The 20098-nt window shown below is 39.5% G+C and overlaps 1 protein-coding gene across 34 annotated transcripts in view; it reads left to right on the top strand.

Moving 5' to 3' along the window:
* ALG9 (ALG9 alpha-1,2-mannosyltransferase) overlaps positions 1 to 20098 on the top strand; it is a 108808-nt gene that overhangs the window by 48390 nt on the left and 40320 nt on the right. For 2 of the 34 annotated variants that reach the window (XM_078339428.1, XM_017977538.4), the window contains exon 14: positions 2770 to 3506. The exons of the other annotated variants lie outside the window; for them this stretch is intronic. In XM_078339428.1, the coding sequence (XP_078195554.1) occupies positions 2770 to 2784 (15 nt within the window). In that variant the 3' untranslated portion in view covers positions 2785 to 3506. Of the gene's footprint in view, positions 1 to 2769; positions 3507 to 20098 lie in introns of those variants that run through there. 34 annotated transcript variants of the gene reach the window in all.

Here is a 20098-nt window from a genome sequence, read left to right as displayed (position 1 = left end):
CTACAATAGGATATAAAATTATGAAAAATTATTATGCAGTAAAAACCACAAAGCTTACTGGGAAAACGGAGTTAGGGACACAATGCTTAAAAACCGTCACTTAAAAAAGAGATTAAAATTAGCCATGCATGATGGCTCATGCTGCTAATTCTAGCATTTTGGGAAGCTGAGGCAGAAGGATAGCTTGAGGCCAGGAGTTTGAGACCAGTCTGGGCAACATAGTGAGAAACCACCTCTACAAAAAAAGAATAATAAATTAGCTAGATGTGGTGGCTCATGCCTGTAGTCCTAGCTATTCAGAAGGCTGAGGTGGGAGGATTGTTTGAGCCCAGGAATTTGAGGCTACAGTGAGCTACAATCATGCCACTGTACTCCAGCCTGGACAACATAGCAAGACCCTATCTCTAAAAAAAAAAAAAAAAATTGAAAAAAGATTTAAAATGCTAGTATGATTTTACATATGTTACATGGTTAAAAGTACATAAATAGTACAATAAATGTGACCGTGTACTTTGTAAAAGACTTGAAGTTTGCTTGTAACTTCAAATTCATGGGTTCAAATGATCAAAAGGATTGCAGTTTGTAGCAGTAAAAGGATTATCTGAAATCATATAAAAGTTATAATAGCAAAGATGAATGGGTGGATGTGGCTTATAGTAAACTGAAAAAGCGGGTAGATATTTGAGTGTGTGCATGCACTTTGTGTATTCCTATGCTGATTGGTTCCACTGAGTCTACTTTTCTGCATTCACCTAGTGTTTCCTGTGAATTAAATGACATAATCAAATGCAAAAATTAAATTATGCTCAAAGTGTTCCCTAATATGTCCCTTGTGTTAGAACAAATTTGCATTTTCAAAGCTAGTATTAAAACAGAACTGACTGTATATCAGTCAAAACATTCTTTATTTAATTCTTCTTTATCCCTACTTTTCCAATTTAACCAGTAGAAAGAATATTAGATTTAAAAGGGAGCTTAAAATATAGTCTGTGATCTTATTATTTTGTGGGTGAAAGAACTGAGATCAGAGAGATTATAACTTGATAAAGATTAGCCCTAGGATAAAAGGCTTGGTTTCAGGATTCTTCAGTATTATTTTCATGCCTCCTCTTTCTTGTTTTCATGTGATGGCTAATCACTCTTTGATGTTACAAGGCCAAATAGACATTAAGTAGCTGAGCATTACTATTTGTTTGTTTGGTTTGGTTTTTTAGAGACAGGGTCTCACTCTGTCACCCAGGCTGGAGTGCAGTGGCATCATCATAGCTCAGTGTAGCCTTGAACTCCTGGATTCAATGAATCTTCTCACCTCAGCCTCCCGAGTAGCTGGGACTACAGGCACTGTAAAGACCCTGTCTCTACAAAGAATTTGGCTGAGCGTGTTGGCTCACACCTGTAATCTCAGCACTTTGGGAGCCAAGACAGGTAGATCACCTGAGGTAAGGAGTTCAAGACCAGCTTGGCCAACATGATGAAAACCCTTCTCTACTAAAAATACAAAAATTAGCCAGGCATGGTAGTGCACAACTGTAGTCCCAGCTACTTGGGAGACTGAGGCAGGAGAATCGCTTGAACCTGGGAGGCAGAGGTTTCAGTGAACCGAGATCACGCCACTGCACTCCAGCTTGGGTGACAGAGTGAGACTGTTTAAACAAAAAAAACTTTTTTTTTTTTAATTAGCCACAAACCCTATCTAATTTTTAAATTTTTTTGTGGAGAGCGGGACTCACTATCTTGCCCAGGCTGGTCTCAAACTCCTGGTTTCAAGTGATCCTCCTGCCTTGGTTTCCCAAAGTGGTGGGATTACAGGAGTAAGCCACTGTGCCCAACCCATTACTTTTCAAAAAAATTACTTTCCATTTCTAGTTTATATGTGAAAGGTACTTTAAGTAGTTAATATTATGTTTAACAATAAATAAAAATGATCAGGATTTCCCCTGACACTCTTTCCTTTCTTTTTTTCTTCCCTTTTCTCTAATTTCATCCTTTCTCCTGCCCTTTTTGGAAGTCCTTATTGGAGGAAAAAATAACTTGACCTATTTGTTTCCTCACTAATTGTTATTAATCTTGGGTATCAAGGCAAGCAGATTCAAATTGCTATAATATATACAGTGCAATTAGATTAAAATGTAAGAATTTAATTGAAGAATGTTCAAAATACGTCTTTAAAATTAATTTTTAGTGTCCATTATGTTGGCATTTAGAAATTAATTGATGTTTCCATGAGCTATAATGATTGAATAAATAAAAATTTTTACCTTTGAGTTTAGATTTTTTACGGTGCAATACATTTTTACTTGTGAGTTTAAAGATTCAATTGACAAATACGTATTTAGCAAGGTTATATGGGAGACAGAAAAACTGTAAGACAGTCTGTGGCTCTGAAGGACAAATACTTTTTAAAATTTAACTGGAGCATATCTAAAAGAGGAAATGAAAAGACAGAAAAATACTTGAAATCTTTTCCTTTCAGATGTTTCCTCCCAGGCCTCCTTGTTCTTATTGCAATAAAGGAAATAGCATAGGATAATATTGATGATTGGCTACATGATAGTGGCAAGAGCATTGACTGGATGTTAGGAGAGTCTGTGATTCTTTTCTAGAATTAAGTGAAGTACATTTTCCTTTTCAGTGACTGGGAATTTCTAAGATCGTTGACACTTCTTTGCACCTCTTTCCAATTTGTGAAACTACACCTGAAATCCAGTTGACGTGTTTATATTTTAGCTTATCCTGTTACCTATTTTCCTATCAAATATTTTATGGCAGGAGAGTTTACCTTGAGACATATGTCCTGGGCTGGGGCCCTCAAGCCCAGAGATGGAAGTCTACATGCTGCTTCTGTCCTGGAAGAGATGAGTACTGTTAGAGGCTTACTCTGTGCTGTGTCCTGCTCCAAGAGTGTGATGCTGGTGTTAGAGCGTTGAGATGATGTCATTGAAGACTACAACCCTGACAAAGTTTCTGTTACAGCTGACGAGGAAAACTGTGACAGTATTTATTACTACCCAGCTCTCCTTAGCTCACTCCTCTCCTGACAAAATACACCCCTTTTATTGTTGGGATCTCAACCTCTGTTTTGGGGCTTTTATTTCCTTTGAGAATATGTCATTTTGTTTACATCTGGAGTGGTATTGAATTGTCATTCTTAACTTATGTTTATTGATAAGATGTAAATGATATTGATGATTGATAAATTAGCTTGAATTCCCCCACTGTTACCTTTTCATCTTTTGGTTTATAGAAGCTTATTTGTTCTTCTCTAAAGCTTCTAGTGGGTTGAAACTGAAAGAAGTCATATTTCTTTCAGAATGAGTCCTAAATGCTTGTGTTTTACAAAATTTTAAATTAAGGCATATTTTTAGCTTCGACAGCTGGTTGATATGTAGCCTGTGACTAATGAAATGAAACACATTTTTGTTTCATGATCATGTGTTAATGTCACCCTACAATTTTGTTATTTTTGATGCAAGAAAGAATGATTAAATCTGAAGAAACAAAAAAAATGGGCTCTTTGTTTATACTTTAAGGGAGATTTAAATCCAGTCTTTTGATTTTTGAATTGTAGATGATGTGGTTATGATCTCAGATTTTGCAGTGTGAGATATTTATAAAATTGAAAGAATGATTTATTCTCTGGTTGTAATTCAAGTCATGTTAATTTAGCTTTTAGACCTATCGGGCAGTAGACACTTGGTGTTTTCAGGGATATGAACTGAGGAATCTCAAGCTAAAAATAGTCGCAATAAAACAATATAGCATGATCCAGATCTTGTAAAGAAAAATCAATATCTGCAGAGAAGTTCTAGGATATATACTGACAGGCTGATGGTGACTTTCTTTGGGTGGGAGGACTATAAGTGGTTTTTTTAAGATTTTTTATTTTGGTAATAATTTTTAATTTCATCATGGAAAAAAATAACCTATTGAGGGGCTGTCACTGAAATGTTTGATATTCCTACCAAGAAGATCTGTGGTGGATTTAATGAGCAACATTCAATGTGTTTTCAGTTGACCTTGAGCTTCTCTTCCTTGAACATAAGGACTTTTGACTCAAAGTTGGGAGATAAGTTTTCTATTAAGTAATTTTTCCCTCGTAGACTTCTGGCCTCTTAAGTCATTTTAGTCATATTTAATACTGTCTTTGCTACTCTTTCCGCAAATTATTTCTTGATTACTTCAAAAAAGATGATGTGTTTTACAAATTAATAAGCTCCGAGGAAACGTTTTTTAAGAAACCTAGAGCTAAAGAGGATGCTGCGGTGCCTAAGGCAAGTAGGCTATTAAACTCCTTCACGCTGAAGTGCATTCAGGAATTAAATAAAAATTTAAATAAAGTCAGTTTTCCTGTTGTTGGGGTTTGGACGGAAAGCCTTGTTTGTCCCGTAAGCATGCTTGAGACTATCCATTGGTGGGGTAATTCCAACAGTTTTAAATCACTGGCTCAAGAAGGCAATGATCTATAAATCTTATCAGCACAATCATGTTCATCTCCTATCTTTTTTTTAGACAGAGTCTTGCTCTGTCACCCAGGCTGCAGTGGCACGATCTGGGCTCATTGCAGCCTCCACTTCCCTGGTTCAAGCAATTCCTGTGCTTCAGCCTCCCAAGTAGCTGGGATTAATAGGCGTATGTCACCATGCCCAGCTAATTTTTTTGTATTTTTAGTAGAGATGGGGTTTCACTGTGTTGGCCAGACTGGTAGCAAACTCTTGACCTCAGGCAATCTGCCCACGTTGGCCTCCCAAAGTGCTGGGATTACAGGCTTGAGCCACCGCACCCAGCCTCATCTCCTGTCTTTAGGTATCTTTTTTGTTCTGTTCTGCTTTTTGTTTTTTGTTTGATTTTTTTCTTGAGATAGGATCTATTTCTGTTGCCTAGGCTAGAGTGCAGTGGTGCAATCTCAGCTCACTGCAACCTCCACCTCCCAGGTTCAAGCAATTCTTGTGTCTCAGCTCCCAAGTAGCTGGGATTACAGGTGTGTGTCACCATGCCTGGCTAATTTTTTTGTATTTTTAGTAGAGACAGGATTTCACAATGATGGCCAGGCTCATCTCGAACTCCTGACCTCACATGATCTTCCCACCTCAGTATCCCAAAGTGCTGGAATTACAGGCAAGAGCTGCCATGCCTGGGCATCTTTTTTGTTCTTAATCACTTTTAAGTGTTTCTTACTCTTTTCCTTCATTGGTTGATTCATTCATCCATTCATTCAACATTTTTTGTCCCTATGTGCTGAAAATAGGTTACAGAAAGCATAATCTCCTGTCATTTAAGAAAAGTCCTTTATAAGAAAAAAAGGAAGGAGGAATTATGGGGAAAAAAAAGAATTGAGAGAAACAGAAGCAATGTAGAAAGCAGAAAAAAAAATTAATATTTCCTGATAGATTAAAAATTTGGGGTTCATAAAAATGGCTGGGTGTGGTGTCTCACACCTGTAATCCCAGCACTTTGGGAGGCCGAGGCGGCTGGATCACGAGGTCAAGAGATTGAGACCATCCTGGTCAACATGGTGAAACCCCGTCTCTGCTAAAAAAAAACACACAAAAAATTAGCTGGGCACAGTGGTGCGTGCCTGTAATCCCAGCTACGCAGGAGGCTGAGGCAGGAGAATTGCCTGAACCCAGGAGGTGGAGGTTGCGGTGAGCCGAGATCGCGCCATTGCACTCCAGCCTGGGTAACAAGAGTGAAACTCCGTCTCAAAAAAAAAAAAAAAAAACAAGAACATGATTTTCACATTATGATTTTAAAAGGACACAATCAAGAAATAAAAGCTGCTAGAAATTAAAATAAAAGAGTTTCTTAAAGGCAGTAGAATGATTAGAAGATAAAGTTGAAGAAATCTTCCAGACTATAATAATACAAAACAAAACAAAAACAAAGAAAATAGAAAGGAAACAATAAAATCAAAATCCAGAATTTAGCTAATGGGATATCCAGAAAGAGAAAACAGGTGAGACGGAAGAGAGGAGATTGCTAAAGGAATCATGTGAGACTATCCCCAGAACTGAAGGATATCAGTTTTCAGATTGCAAGAGCCTGCAAAGTGTTCCTCAAATGATGAATGAGGGAAGCCCCACACCAAGATGTATCAAGTACCAAAAGAAGTTAGTGTATGTTACTATTTGATAATTGAAAAATCAAAAGCTACCAGAAGAGGTCAGGATGGTTTAAACCTGAGATTGCACCACTGCACTCCAGCCTGGGTGACAGAGTGAGACTCTGTCTCAAAAAAAAAAAAAAAAAAAAAGCTACCAGGAGAAAAAGCTGGAAGAGTTGAGTGGTTGCCTTTGGGAAGCTGGACTGGGGAATAAGGAGGGTACTGCTGTTTTTCATCATAAGCTTCTTGTACTACTTAAGTTGTTTTAAAAACTCTTGTGTATATACTACTTATTTTGTCATTCAGGCTGAGTACGGTGGCACAGTCACTGCTCACTGCAGCCTAGATCTCCCTGACTCAAGCAATCCTCCTACCTCATCCTCTCAAGTAGCTGGGACTATGGGCCTGAGTCACCATAACCAGCCAATTTTTTTTTTTTTTTTTTAAGAGACAGGGTCTGGCAATGTTGTCCAGGCTGGTCTCAAACTCCTAGACTCAAGCAATCCTCCCACCTTGACCTCCCAGAGTGTTGGGATCTGGAATGAGCCACTGCACCTGACCATGTATATTATTGTTTTTCTTCTTATTATTATTATTTTGAGATGGAGTTTCGCTCTTGTTGCCCAGGCTAGAGTGCAATAGTGTGGTCTCAGCTCACTGCAACCTCTACCTCCCGGGGTCAAGTGATCCTTCTGCCTCAGCCTCCTGAGTAACTGGGATTACAGGCATATGCCACCATGCCTGGCTAATCTTGTATTTTTAGTGGAGATGGGGTTTCTCCATATTGGTCAGGCTGGTCTCAAACTCCCAACCTCAGGTGATCCACCTGCCTTGGCCTCCTAAAGTACTAGGATTACAGATGTCACACCCACCTTGTCTGGCTGCATATATTATTTTGATAAACTTAAAGGTGGATTTAGAAAAGGATATAAATCTTACCCTCAGAGTCTAGTAGAAGAAACAAAATATTATTAAACAGTTTACTGAGTGCCATAATGTCCATAGAGAAGGTGAGAGAACTCTACTTTAGCCTCACATAAGAGGTGGCATAGGAGTTGAGTCTTAGAGGCTGATTAAGAATTTTCTGGCAGAGGAATGGGAAATTGACATTCCAGTCAGAAGGAACAGCATATGCAAAGGCTTGACGTATGAAAGAACATTGACTATTTAGGGGAAATTAAATGGCTTGAGGTTCTAGAATTTAGTTAATTGAGCAGAAGCATTTTCATTTCTTTCCTGTTATGTTTTCACATATTTATATATGTGACCGTGTTCTCTGGCAAATTTTACATTTGTTTAAAGACAAGGATTCATGTTTGTAATTAATCTTTGAAACCTTCGCAATGCCTGACATAGGGATTATACACAGCAGGTGATTTTTTAAAACTTAACTGAAATGCTCAAAGAGCCCTTCATAGTCTCTTTGAACTAAAGAGAGGTCTCTCTAAATCTTGTTAGTAGTAAAAATTGGGACCAATTAGGACTCAAGCACTACCATTTTTCAAGGTTGTTTATAATCCAGTAAGAGTACCAGGTAACAAGCCCCTGGAGGACAGGGGTCATGTCTAGCTTTCTCCTGTGGTTTGTTTTTAATGTAATTGCCAGAGGTTTGTATTTGGCAGATTTGTGTCCTAACCAGCTCCCTATCAAGTTTGATACGTTGCGGGAAGATGGAATACTTTTTTTTTTTAGCTATGGTAGGTCTGTTTCACACAGATGTTGCTGAATTCTCTTTCAGGGTCATTAATGAAACTCTAATTCAAAGCCTGGGAGGCATACCTCCCTCGTGCAACTTAATAAAATTTCATAGGTTGATGCGAATATTAACCTGGGTAGAACTTGATCTGTTGAATTTACATTCTTCAGAATGCGTGATGAAAATAACTGTGAAAGGTTTGCGTTTAAAAAGACATTCCCTGTTCTTAGATTGCAAAGTATACAGCAGGAATTGATAATAATGGAAACTAACAGATAAAGCACAGAAATTATAGTAGGAAAATATTTTATAAGCATGTTTTGCCAACTCTGGATAGTTGAAAATTAACTTCACATTAGTTTTTATTTATGCTTTGGTACTATGGCTTTGTTCTATTGGCTAAACGCCATTTAAAGTTTATATGTCTGAGAGTGTCCATCATACGTTGGAAGTTCCTAAAGGGAAGGTATCTATCCATGTATTTGTCTTCCTTCAGTCCCCTTTTAAACTATTAATAAGAATATACAACCCATAAAGAAAAAAATAGAGATTTTGACAAAAATGGTGACTATTTGTATATATATGTTGACTTAACTCTAAAGTAGAAATTCTCTAAAATTTGTGTGATTTTTCTTTTGTTTCCTAATTTAGTATTTAGCAGGCCTTTCTTAACCATAGCAGCGATAGTGACTTTAGTCATAAATACTAATGAATTTCATTCTGTTATAGATGCATTCTTAAAATATTTTATATACGGTGGTATTTTAAAAGTCAGATTTATGAAAGAAACCCAGAATTTGTTATTGCTAAACAAATCAAGCAATCTCCCATGAATTCTCAGATTTCTAAATCTGCATTTTTGTATAAAGTCAGTTCATTTATTTTCAGATATGTCGTTGAGAACTGAGAGATGCCATGCAGTTGGGCTTCACTGAACTGCAGTGCCACCATCCTGGGTGTTCACCCCCATGCACTGATTTCACAAGTGGGATAAATAGTTTCATTTCACATACAACCTCTCATGAGTTGGTAGTGGCTCACTGGACCCTGGGATGAAAGACCGTAATGACATTGAATCCGAGCTCGGTGGAAGAGTGCCATCGTTGATTGTTGATGTCAAATGTGAACAGTGGGAAGGGAAACAACCATTGGAGCTTTCTGTATTTGCCGTCACCTAACTTCAGGATAGATGTATGTGGTGATTCTAGGCTCTGTAGGTAAGACATGTGACCTGTTCCCAAATCAGACCTTTTATGTTGATAAAGCACTTAGACATGAAGAAGCACTGTAAAAATTTAGATTTTTTCAGGCATGTAAGCCCACAGAATTTCTCTAACCTTTCCATATTTAGCACTGGCCTTAAATAGCTCCTTGACATCAATGAATTGAGAGAACTGAATGATCTTATTTTGCCTTCCTTTTGTGACAAATGTTTCTTAACTGTGTTCAGTGCTAGAAGTAAGACATAGACTTTCTATGTGCCCAAGACTTGGCAGTGTAAAAGCAGATCCTGTATATTTTTACCTCCAGCACAGGGCTTTTAATATGGAAATGTGTGTAATGATGAGCAGCAGTAGTAGAATCAGCAAAGGGGAGTGTATTTGCAATTGTAAGGTATGTTTGCTTTCTCTACAGTTGTCCTTTCTGCAGTTGAGAGGGCTCTTCATGGTTTGCTGTCCAAACCTTTTGGAAAGGTGGTAAAAATCCCTGAGTATAGGTTAAGTTACTTCCCTAAATCACAGAGCCGGAGGCAGAGTATTCAGCGGTCCCATTTCCTGATACGAATGAAAATATTAGCTAGATTTAAATAAAAAGAGCACTGAGAGGTAAAAAATACAGAACATTTTTTTTTGTACAGGCTCTGTCACCCAGCTTGGAGTGCAGTGGCATGATCATGGCTCACTACAGCTTCAACTTCCTAGGCTCAGGTGATTCTCCCATCAGCCTCCTGAGTAGCTGGGACCACAGGTGCACACCACCACACCCAGCTAATTTTTGTGGAGACGGGGTCTCACTATGTTGCCCAGGTTGGTCTTGAATTCCGAGGCTCAAGCAATCTGCCTGCCTTGGCCTCCCAAAGTATTAGAATTACAGGTGTGAGCCACAGCACCGGCCTTTCTTTTGAGACAGGGTCATGCTTCATCACCCAGGCTGGAGTGCAGTGGTGCAAACACAACTCACTGCAACCTTGACCTCCCGGGCTTAAGTGATCCTCCTGCCTCAGTCTCTTGAGTAGCTGCAACTACAGGCACTTGCCACCATGCCTGGCTAATTTTTGTATTTTTTTTGTAGAGACGGGGTTTCACCCTGCTGCCCAGGCTGGACTTGAACTCCTAGGCTCAAGCGATCGACGCACCTTGGCCTCCCAAAGTGCTGGGGTTACAGGTGTGAGCCATTGCACCCAGCACAGAGCGTTATTATAGTCTGCTCTTCTATTGCTGACTTTTTGGAGCACTAGCCACTTCAAATGTTTGTTTTATGGTTCCTGCCAATGTAATCGGTATCCATCTAGAAGGCCCGGAGTGGGTATTAATGCAATGTGATTTCTGCCCAGTGCTCTGAATGTCAATGTGAAGAAATTCAGTGAACCCTGGGTAAACAGCAGAAGGCACTATGACTCTTGACGTAGCCAAATGCCTCGTCATCTCATTAGTGACACACATCAATAGACCATTCTGTAGGAACAGATTCCCACTGTTCCCAGCTATGATCTAGTGAAACCACAACCAAGGGAATGGACTTGTTGGAATCAGTGGGAAAAGAAGACCCTGTTGAGCTTGACGCTAGTCTGGCATGGTGGAGAGACATGAGAAGAGTAGAATTAGTGGGAGGCCCTAGGGGTTGGGGATGGTCCCCAAGGGGCTCTGGCATCTGGTACTACTCTGGGGATGGTGCCAAGTATGATGTTTGACTGGGGCAGTACACCTGTCAAACAGTAATGCAGGTGTGTTAAGTTGAGCTTAAGGAGGACAGAAGAGCAAAAGCCCACTTGATCTTATACAAATATAGAGCGTGAAAGTAGGGCCGTATGGGAAAAATATACTGATAATCCATTTTCAGATATTTAGAGCATGTCCAATAGGATTTCTTTTTACTTTTTTAAAAATGTTATTTTTAGAGACAAGGTATTGCTCTTCTGCCCAGGCTGTGGTGCAGTGGTATAGTCATAGCTCACTGTAGTTTCAAATTCCTGATATCAAGCAGTCCTACCTCCTCAGCCTCCCAAGTAATGAGGATCACAAATGCACACCACCATACCTGACGTGCGTGTGTGCGTGCGTGCGTGTGTATGTGTGTGTGTGTTTTTTTTTTTTTTTTGAAGAGAGGGTCTCACTGTGTTTCCATGCTGGTCTTGAACCCCTGGCCTCAAGTGATCCTCCTACCTCAGTTTCCCAAAGTGCTGGAATTACAGGCATGAGCCACAATACCTGGTCCTACATTTGTATTTTTTATAGTAAAAAAGTTGTGGCTAAAATAGAGTCAAAAGACATCTCAGAACTTCTTACATGAAGAAAGTTCTGGAAGTTTGCAGAACTGGACTTGATTATCGCTAACATCTTGTGTATAAATTGAGAAAGGCATGAAATAATCAGTGTGGAATTTCAGTTAATGCTATGGTTTGTGTCTCCCCAAGTTCATGTGTTGAGAACTTGATCCCCAATGTGTCAATGTTAGGAGATGGGACCTAATGGAAAGTGTTTTGCTTATGAGAACACTGCCCTCATGAACAGATTAATGCCATTATCACATGAGTGGCTGTTTATCTCAAGAGTTAGTTCTTTATAAAAGGATGCGTTTACCCCCACCCCTTGCTGTCTCTTGCCCTGTCTATGCCCTTCTGCCATGTGCTACTTTCTGCCATGAGATGGCACAGTAAGAAGGCCCTTACAAGATGCCAGCACCTTGATTTTGTACTTATCAGCCTCTAGAACTGTAAGGAAGTAAATTTCTGTTCTTTATAAATTAACTGGTCTCAGATACTCTGTTATATAAATACAGAGTGGACTAAGACAGTTGCTCTTAAATGTGATTCTTCTATTTATTTCCTTTGGATTCTCTAATTCCTTCCCCAATAGCAGGAACACATTCATAGATCTGAATGGAGTCATATATTCTTATCACAGTAGTAGAATTCAAAAATAGTTACTTAAATTGATTTCCATAGACTACTCACATACTTTAATTTTCCATTCTATAAAATATCCTAGTAAGTCAAATCTTGTTATGGTGAATTTTCTAGCCTTACTCAAAATTAGTAGCCAGTTTGCTGGAGCTTGAACTCATTTTGCTAATTAGAAATGTTTCATAGATTTATTATAATATTATGTGACCTTTATTGTATGGTATTTTGGAGGAAATAGATTGTCCTCCAGGGGCTAGAAGCTGAGGGAAGAAATTCTTGGCACTTACGGATAAGCTGGTCATAGTTTTGAACAGCTTGGTGTTGGAAGTTGTCCAGCATTCTTTCCTTCCACAAATACTTTTTGACTGCCTGAGATATGCCAGATACTGTACCAGGGACCAGGTTTATAGTGCTGATCAAGACAGACTCAGTCCTTGCCTTCACACAGCTTGTAAGACTCAGCTGTAAGAAGGCTTGGGGATTGCTACAGTTGCTCACAAAGGGATATGAGATGTGATGAATCAGAATTTATTATGTGTTTGCAAGGAAGACATTCTGAATGCTGCTTAAAAGCTAAGTATTAAATTAATAACATATGTCAGCTATTGTTGCTGTTGGATAGTCTCAGTTATGACCAAATTTTGCTGAGCTGTGGGCAAACTGTCTAAACAGTTTTTTCAGCTTTAATCCTCCCACTTGCCTAGGAGTTTACAGGGCAGTTGATTTAGATTGATCTTTCACATTATCCCTTTGGACTCTTAGAAGATTCATGATGACAGTTGTTTACCAGAAAATTTTCAGTGACATTTGAGAAATAAGATCTGTCTTCTGTGTGGAGATGGTTTCTCTGTGATGTTCCCTGAACCTCATGTTGGCCCTTGCCAGAGATCTCTATTTTTACAGCTACGTGCGTCATTGTCAGTTCCAGCTGATAGATGATTGAATGCAACTTCACATCCTTCCTGTCTTAGGACTTGTGGGGCTTTGGCTCAGGCAGCTGGATAGACAGCGGGGAAGGTCACTGAGAATAGGAGGTTGGACTATTAGTTCTTTCCTTGTCCCCACATGGCATTGTAAACTGTGATAAAATTGTTTGATACAATCATTGAACCTATTCCTCCTGTTGCCTTTTCTCAGTCTTCAGCTCCTCATAGCCTTTTTGTAGCATTTGAAATTCACTCTCCACCCAGGTTTTCAAAACTGTGTACTTATTCGATTCTTCTACATCCTGTCTTCTGGTTCCCCTCATCCCTGGCTTCTTCTGCTTCTTCCTTCTGCCCAGTATTACGGGCGTCTTCTCAGCTTTTTCTGTGTTCTTTGGCCCTCTCTGTTCGTTTGTTTCTCAACAGACACTTTTTGCAACAGGTAGATATTCGTCCTCTTCCCCTGTCAACCATTCTCCTTTCTGCCTTTTTCCCTCTGTTTTCTCTTTAACTTTTATTATGAGTTCTAGGAAGTCTTTTCAGCTACTCTAGCCTCCAGTGATCTCATCCTTTCTGAACTCTGAATTTTTAATATTTTCTGTATTTCATATATGCTAATGTCATTTCCTTACCCAAATTATGAGTTTAAGAATGGCCTGGGGCTGGGTGTGGTGGCTCATGCTTGTAACCCAGAACTTTTGGAGGCCAAGGTGGGAGGAATCACTGGAGCCCAGGAATTCGAGACCAGCCTGGGCAAGTTAGTAAGATCTTGTCTCTATTTTTTTTTTAATTTAAAAATAAGCCAGGCATGGTGGCACATGCCTGCGGTCCCAGCTCCTTGGGAGACTGAGCTGCAAAGATCACTTGAGCCTGAGAGGTTGAGGCTGCAGTGAGTTATGATCACATCATTACACTCCAGCTCGGGTGACAGATTGAGACCCTGTCTCCAAAAGAAAGAATGGTCAGCTGGGTATGGTGGCTCATGCCTGTTATCTCAGCACTTTGGGAAGCTGAGGTAAGAAGATTGCCTGAGGCCAGGAGTTCAGCTTCAACTTCCTGGGCTCAGGCAATTCTCCCACCTCAGCCTCCTGAGTAGCTGGGACTACAGGTGCATACCGTGCACACCACTATGCCCAGCTAATTTTTGTAGAGACGGGGTCTCACCATGTTGCCTGGGTTGATCTTGAGTTCCTAGGCTCAAGCAATCTGCCTGCCTTGGCGTCCCAAAGTATTAGAATTACAGGTGTGAGCCACAGCACCTGGCCTTTCTTTTGAGACAGGGTCATGCTTCATCACCCAGGCTGGAGTGCAGTGGTGCAAACACAACTCACTGCAACCTTGACCTCCCGGGCTTAAGTGATCCTCCTGCCTCAGTCTCTTGAGTAGCTGCAACTACAGGCACTTGCCACCATGCCTGGCTAATTTTTGTATTTTTTTTGTAGAGACGGGGTTTCACCCTGCTGCCCAGGCTGGACTTGAACTCCTTAGTTTGAGGCTGCAGTGAGCAAAAGAAAAGAACAAGGACATATTATGACTTACATGCAATTTTATATACTTCAGTTTAGATACTTAATAAATGCTTTGAGGATGCCTAGAAGATTCCTTTTTTGCTTTTTGATCTGTAAACAATTTTATTGCCTGTCAGGGCAAATTATATCACCCTTCAAATAAAGTCAACAAATTCAGTACTCAAAAAATCATAGTGCCCAACAACTAATCAAAACTACGAAATTGTGAAGAAGCATGAAAATGTAACCTGAAACCAAGAAGATTTATTTTGATACCATTTAGTGAATACTGCTTGTTCATTGCTAACTGGGGACTGTGAATGGTTAACATTGTAATCCTTCCGTCCTATATGTTGGGTTTAACTTGAATTCATAGTAGACATTAACCAGGTCGAAACAAGAATAATTTAATTTAATGGGCTCTAATGTTCCAGAGATTGTTTCTTCCAGCTAAATACGCACATTTCGTAGAGCCGGTCAAGGATTCCTTCTGATATTCTAGCTACTTTTATAGTCCTTTACAGTTTACCAGTTTTATTTTAATGAATTATCTCATTTAATCCTCATTATAACTCTTTGAGGTAAGTGATATTATCTTTATTATCAGAAGAAAATGAGGTATAAAAACTGAAAAGACTGTGAGTCACTCAGCCAGTTTATGGTAGAACCCAGGCCTGAGTCTAGGCCCCCTGACTTTGAACTCCTTTTCTAATAACCTTAGTTGTTCTTGAGTGAAGAACCTGCCCTTGATCATACCTAATCATTTTCTGCTGGAGGGCTTTGTCCTTACGTGTTTGAGTTGTTCCATCAGCTGCTTCCCAGAGAGGGTGAAAAAAGATTGAAAGTTTTCTAATGGATTAACCTTTTGATTAATATGATTTTGCTTTGGTGTCTTTCTTTTTTTTATTTTTAGAGACAGGGTCTTGCTCTGTTACCTGGGCTGGAGTGCCATGGCACAGTCATAGCTCACTGCAGCCTCGAACTCTTGGGCTCAAGTGATCCTCCAACCTTAGACACCCAAGTAGCTAGGACTACAAGTGTGAGCCACCATGCTGAGCTAATTTAAAAAAAATCTTTTTTGTAAAGATGAGCTCTCACTGTACTGCTCAGATTGGGCCTTGGTATCTTTCTAAGACCTTTACTTTAAATGGAATTTCCTTAGGGTTGATGTGATAAGTGAAGCCTAAGCTGACTGATACAGTTGCATATTAATTAGTTACCACCCACATCTCTGGTAGACCTTGTACCTGACACCAAATCTAGATAACCAGGCCTGTAGTGTGCCTGGCCAGAAAGAAACACACCGAGGTCAAATATTAAAATGTCACACTGAGGGCTCCCTAATCAAAAGAAGTCTAAGCATGAGACCCTCAGTGTCTCTTCTCTGTCTCTTGCTGGTTCTGTTTGCTTACAGAGGCATGGCACTTGTAAAGCTTTTAAAAACTTGTTTCATGTTCTTATAATCCTTGGGAGATACAGAGTGGGTGTTCAGACTGAAAAGTCTACTTCCTGAAGTGTTTATGCAAAGGATCATTTTTAGAGTTATGTGGAATGGAATTGGGTCTGACGTCAATTCTCAGTGTGCTTTCTCTCCCCTGGAGGAATAAGCCATATGTAGAGACAGATGTGAGACTGAAGTCTTTTTTACATATAAATAATGCTGGGAGAGAATGAGAACATTTCTGTAAGGTGGAGGTTGGGGAAGAACAGAGTTTACTGTAAGTCAGAGATGACCAACTTGTTCTTGTATGCACTTTTTAAAAACCTTCTACTCATGTATAATCTATAAGCCTAAATATGTGTGAAGTATTTGTACAGTAAAGTAGTAGTAATAATAATAGAGCCAGTGTCTGTGTAACCCAGGTCAAATAATAGCACGTTGCCAGCACCCAGGAGCTCCCCCAGTAATTCCTTTTGATCACCTACCCACACCACTGTTCTGAGGGAGTCTCCTGACTCCTATGGTAATGAATTTCTTGCTTTTCTCTTTAGATTTCTGACTTTTACATGTGTCCCTAAATGATTTAGGTTCGTTTCGCCTTGAATCACACTGTGTTTACCCTTTTGTGTCTTGATCCTTTCACTCATCATTTTGTTTATAATAATTGTGTACGTTATTGCCTGTAGCTATAGTTCATTCTGTCTTGTTAATATTTCATTGTATGACTTTACCACTATTTATTTATTATTTTGTTGTTAATGGGTGTTTTTGTTTCCAATCTGGGATAACTACAAATAACACCACTTTGAACATTCTTGAACTTGTCTTTTGGTGCAGGCATTTCTCTTGGATATATATTAGGTTGAACTATATATGAAATTACCATTTTTGTGGCTCAAACATCAAATAATAATTTTATATGGTTCAATCTAATAAGTAGGGGTAGAATTGTTTCATCATCGGAAATACATATGTTCAATTTTAGTAGATTTTGCCAAATAGTTTTCTAAAGATCTCTTACCAACTTAATTTCCTGCCAGCAATGTATAATTGTAATTTTTCATTGTGATTTTCATTTGCATTTGCTGGTTACTAATGAGGTCGAACGCATTATCACTTGTTTTGGCCATTTAGGTTTCTTCTGATGAAGTACCTAAGTCATTTGATCGTTTTTCTTTTCTTTTCTTTTTTTTGAGATGAAATCTTACTCTGTTGCCCAAGCTGGAGTGCAGTGGTGCAATCTCGGCTCACTACAACCTCCACCTCCTGGGTTCAAGCGATTCTCCTGCCTCAGCCTTCTAAGTAGCTGGGACTACAGACATGCGCCACCATGCCTGGCTAATTTTTGTATTTTTAGTAGAGATGGGGTTTCACTGTGTTGGCCAGGCTGGTCTTGAACTTCTGACCTTGTGATCCGCCCATCTTGGCCTCCTAAAGTGCTGGGATTACAGGCATGAGCCACCGTGCCTGGCCGTTGCCTGTTTTTATTTTGGGTGTTTTGTCTTTGTCTTGTTGATTAACAGAAGTTCTGTATATTCTAGATATGAATCCTCAATGGTTAAATGTATTGCATATATCTTCTCTCATTTTATGTTTTTTTTAATTCTTAATGTCTTTTGACTCACTGCCACCTCTACCTCCTGGGCTCAAGCAATTCTCCCACCCCAGCCTCAATTCTCCCACCCCAGCCTCCAAAGTAGTTGGAGCCACAGGTGTGCACCACCATGCCCAGCTAATTGTTTTATTTTTTGTAGAGATGGGGTCTCATTATTTTGCTCAGGCTGGTCTCAAACTCCTGGCCTCAAGTGATCCTCCTGCCTCAGCCTCTGAAAGTGCTGGGATTACAGGCATGAGCCACTGTGCCTGGCCTTCATGTGTCTTTTCATGAAAAGGTATTCTCAACTTTAATATCATCAAATTATCTGTCATTCTTTTTATAATTAATGCTTTATCTACAAACTCTTTTACCCAAGATCTTGAAGATATTCTTTTATATTATCTTCCAGAAGGCTTATCTTTTCACTTTTAGGCCTATAATCCATCTAAAGTTGATTTTTGTATGGTGTGAGGTTGAGGTTCAATTTCGTTTTTCCCCTAATGGATATTCAGTTGTCCCAGCACCAGTTGGTGAAAAGACCATCTGCTTCTTTGTGGTGTCACTTCTGTCATAAATAAGGGTTTGTGTGTACTTGCATCTGATATAGGCTCTTCGTTCTATTTCATTGGTCTGTTGATGTGTTCCTGCACTGATACCTCACCATATTCATTCCTTTTTTTCTTTTTGAGACAAAAGTCTTGCTCTGTTGCCAGGCTGGAGTGCAGTGGTGGTATCTTGGCTCACTGCAGCCTCCGCCTCCGCCTCCCAGGTTCAAGGAATTCTCCTGTCTCAGCCTCTTGAGTAGCTGCGACTACAGGTTCCCACCACAATGCCTGGCTAATTTTTGTATTTTTAGTAGAGGTGGTATTTCGCCATCTTGGCCAGGCTGGTCTTGAACGTCTGACCTTAGGTGATCCACCTGCCTTGGCCTCCCAGAAGTGCTGGGATTACAGGCATGAGCCACTGCACCCGGACTACTGTATTAATTTCTATAGCTTTATAGCACGTAAGCCCCCACTTTGTTGTTTCTTTTTAGAGATGAGATCTTGCTCTGTCACCCAGGCTGGAATGCAATGGCATGATCATATCTTACTGCTACCTCAACCTCCTGGGCTCAAGCAGTTTTCCTGCCTCAATCTCCTTAGGAGCTAGGACTATGGGTACACACCACCACAACCTGCTGATTTTTAAATTTTTGTAGAAACAGGGTCTCACTGTTTGCCTAGGATGATCTCAAGTTCCCACTTTGGTTTCCCGAGGTACGGGATTACAGATGTGAGCCACCGCACCCAGCCTGTTCTTCTTTCTTAAGAGTGCCTTGGCTGTTCTTGTTCTTCTGCCTTTCCATGCACATTTTAGAATCCACTTGTTGAATTTCAAAAACACTCTGTTGGAACTGTTGGAATTTTGATTGAGATTATATTTAATTTAGCAATCAATTTGTTTAGAATTGACATCTTTATAATAGTAAGGCTTTCGTCCAGGAGTCAAGTATATCACTGCATTAATAAGGTCTGCTTTATTGTGTATCAAAAAATTATTTGAAATAAAATTCACCATTTCAATTTTTGTATTGTAAAATATGCACAACATAAAATTTAAATTTTAATCATTTCAGAGTATACAATTCAATGACTTTTAATACATTTATAATTTGCAACTCACCAGTATCTAGCTTTAGAAAATTTTTATTATGCCCCCTCCAAAAAAACCCATACCCATTAAATATCCATTAAGCAGTCACTCCCCAGTTCATAGTAACCTCTGCTTTCTGCCTTGGAGGATTTGCCTATTATGAACATTTCATATAAATGGAATCATGTATATGTGGCCTTTGGTGTCTGGACTCTTTCAGTTACAGCAATATTTTTAAGGTTTACCTATGGCATAGCATGTATCAGAACTTCATTCCTTGTTATGGCTGAGTATTAAAATGTGTATGGACATACCACATTTTAATAATATGTATACATAAATCTATAAGTTGATGGATGTTTGTCAATAAAATTTTATCCTTTTTTTTTTTTTTTGGAGACAGACTCTCACTCTGTTGCCCAGGCTGGAGTGCAGTGGTGTGATCTCAGCTCACTGCAACCTCTTCCTCCCAGGTTCAAACGATTCTCCTGCCTCAGCCTCCCACGGGATTACAGACGTGTGCCACCACACCCAGCTGATTTCTGTATTTTTAGTAGAGATGGGGTTTCCCCATGTTGGCCAAGCTGGTCTTGAACTCCTGACCTCATCTGATCCACCCGCCTTGGCCTCCCAAAGTGCTGGGATGACAGGCATGAGCCACTGTGCCTGGCCAATAAGATTTTATACTTTTTTATAGAGCACTCTCATCTTTTATTAGATTTATTTCAAGGTAAACATTTTCAAATGCTTGTAAATTATATTGTTATAAAATTTCATTTTGTTTATTGCTATGGAGTATATGACATTGATTGACATCCTGTAAGTTTAAATTTTGCTAAACATTCCTAATAATTCCAAATTTTATTTGTAGAGTCTTTTGGACCAATCATATCATTGTGATCAATGAGTTTTCCATTTCTTCTGCCCTGTGTTTCTTTTTCTTGCTCTACTGACCAGATCCTCTAGTAAAATGTTGAACCAAGTAGTGACAGCAAGCAGCCTTGACTTATTCTGGATCCCAGAGGAAAAGCTTTCAGTCCTTCAATGTCAAGTGTATCTATACATGTTTCAAATA

The sequence above is a fragment of the Callithrix jacchus genome, chromosome 10, assembly GCF_049354715.1.
Source record: "Callithrix jacchus isolate 240 chromosome 10, calJac240_pri, whole genome shotgun sequence".
Lineage (NCBI taxonomy): Eukaryota > Metazoa > Chordata > Mammalia > Primates > Cebidae > Callithrix > Callithrix jacchus.
This window is presented reverse-complemented; position numbering and strand designations above follow the sequence as displayed.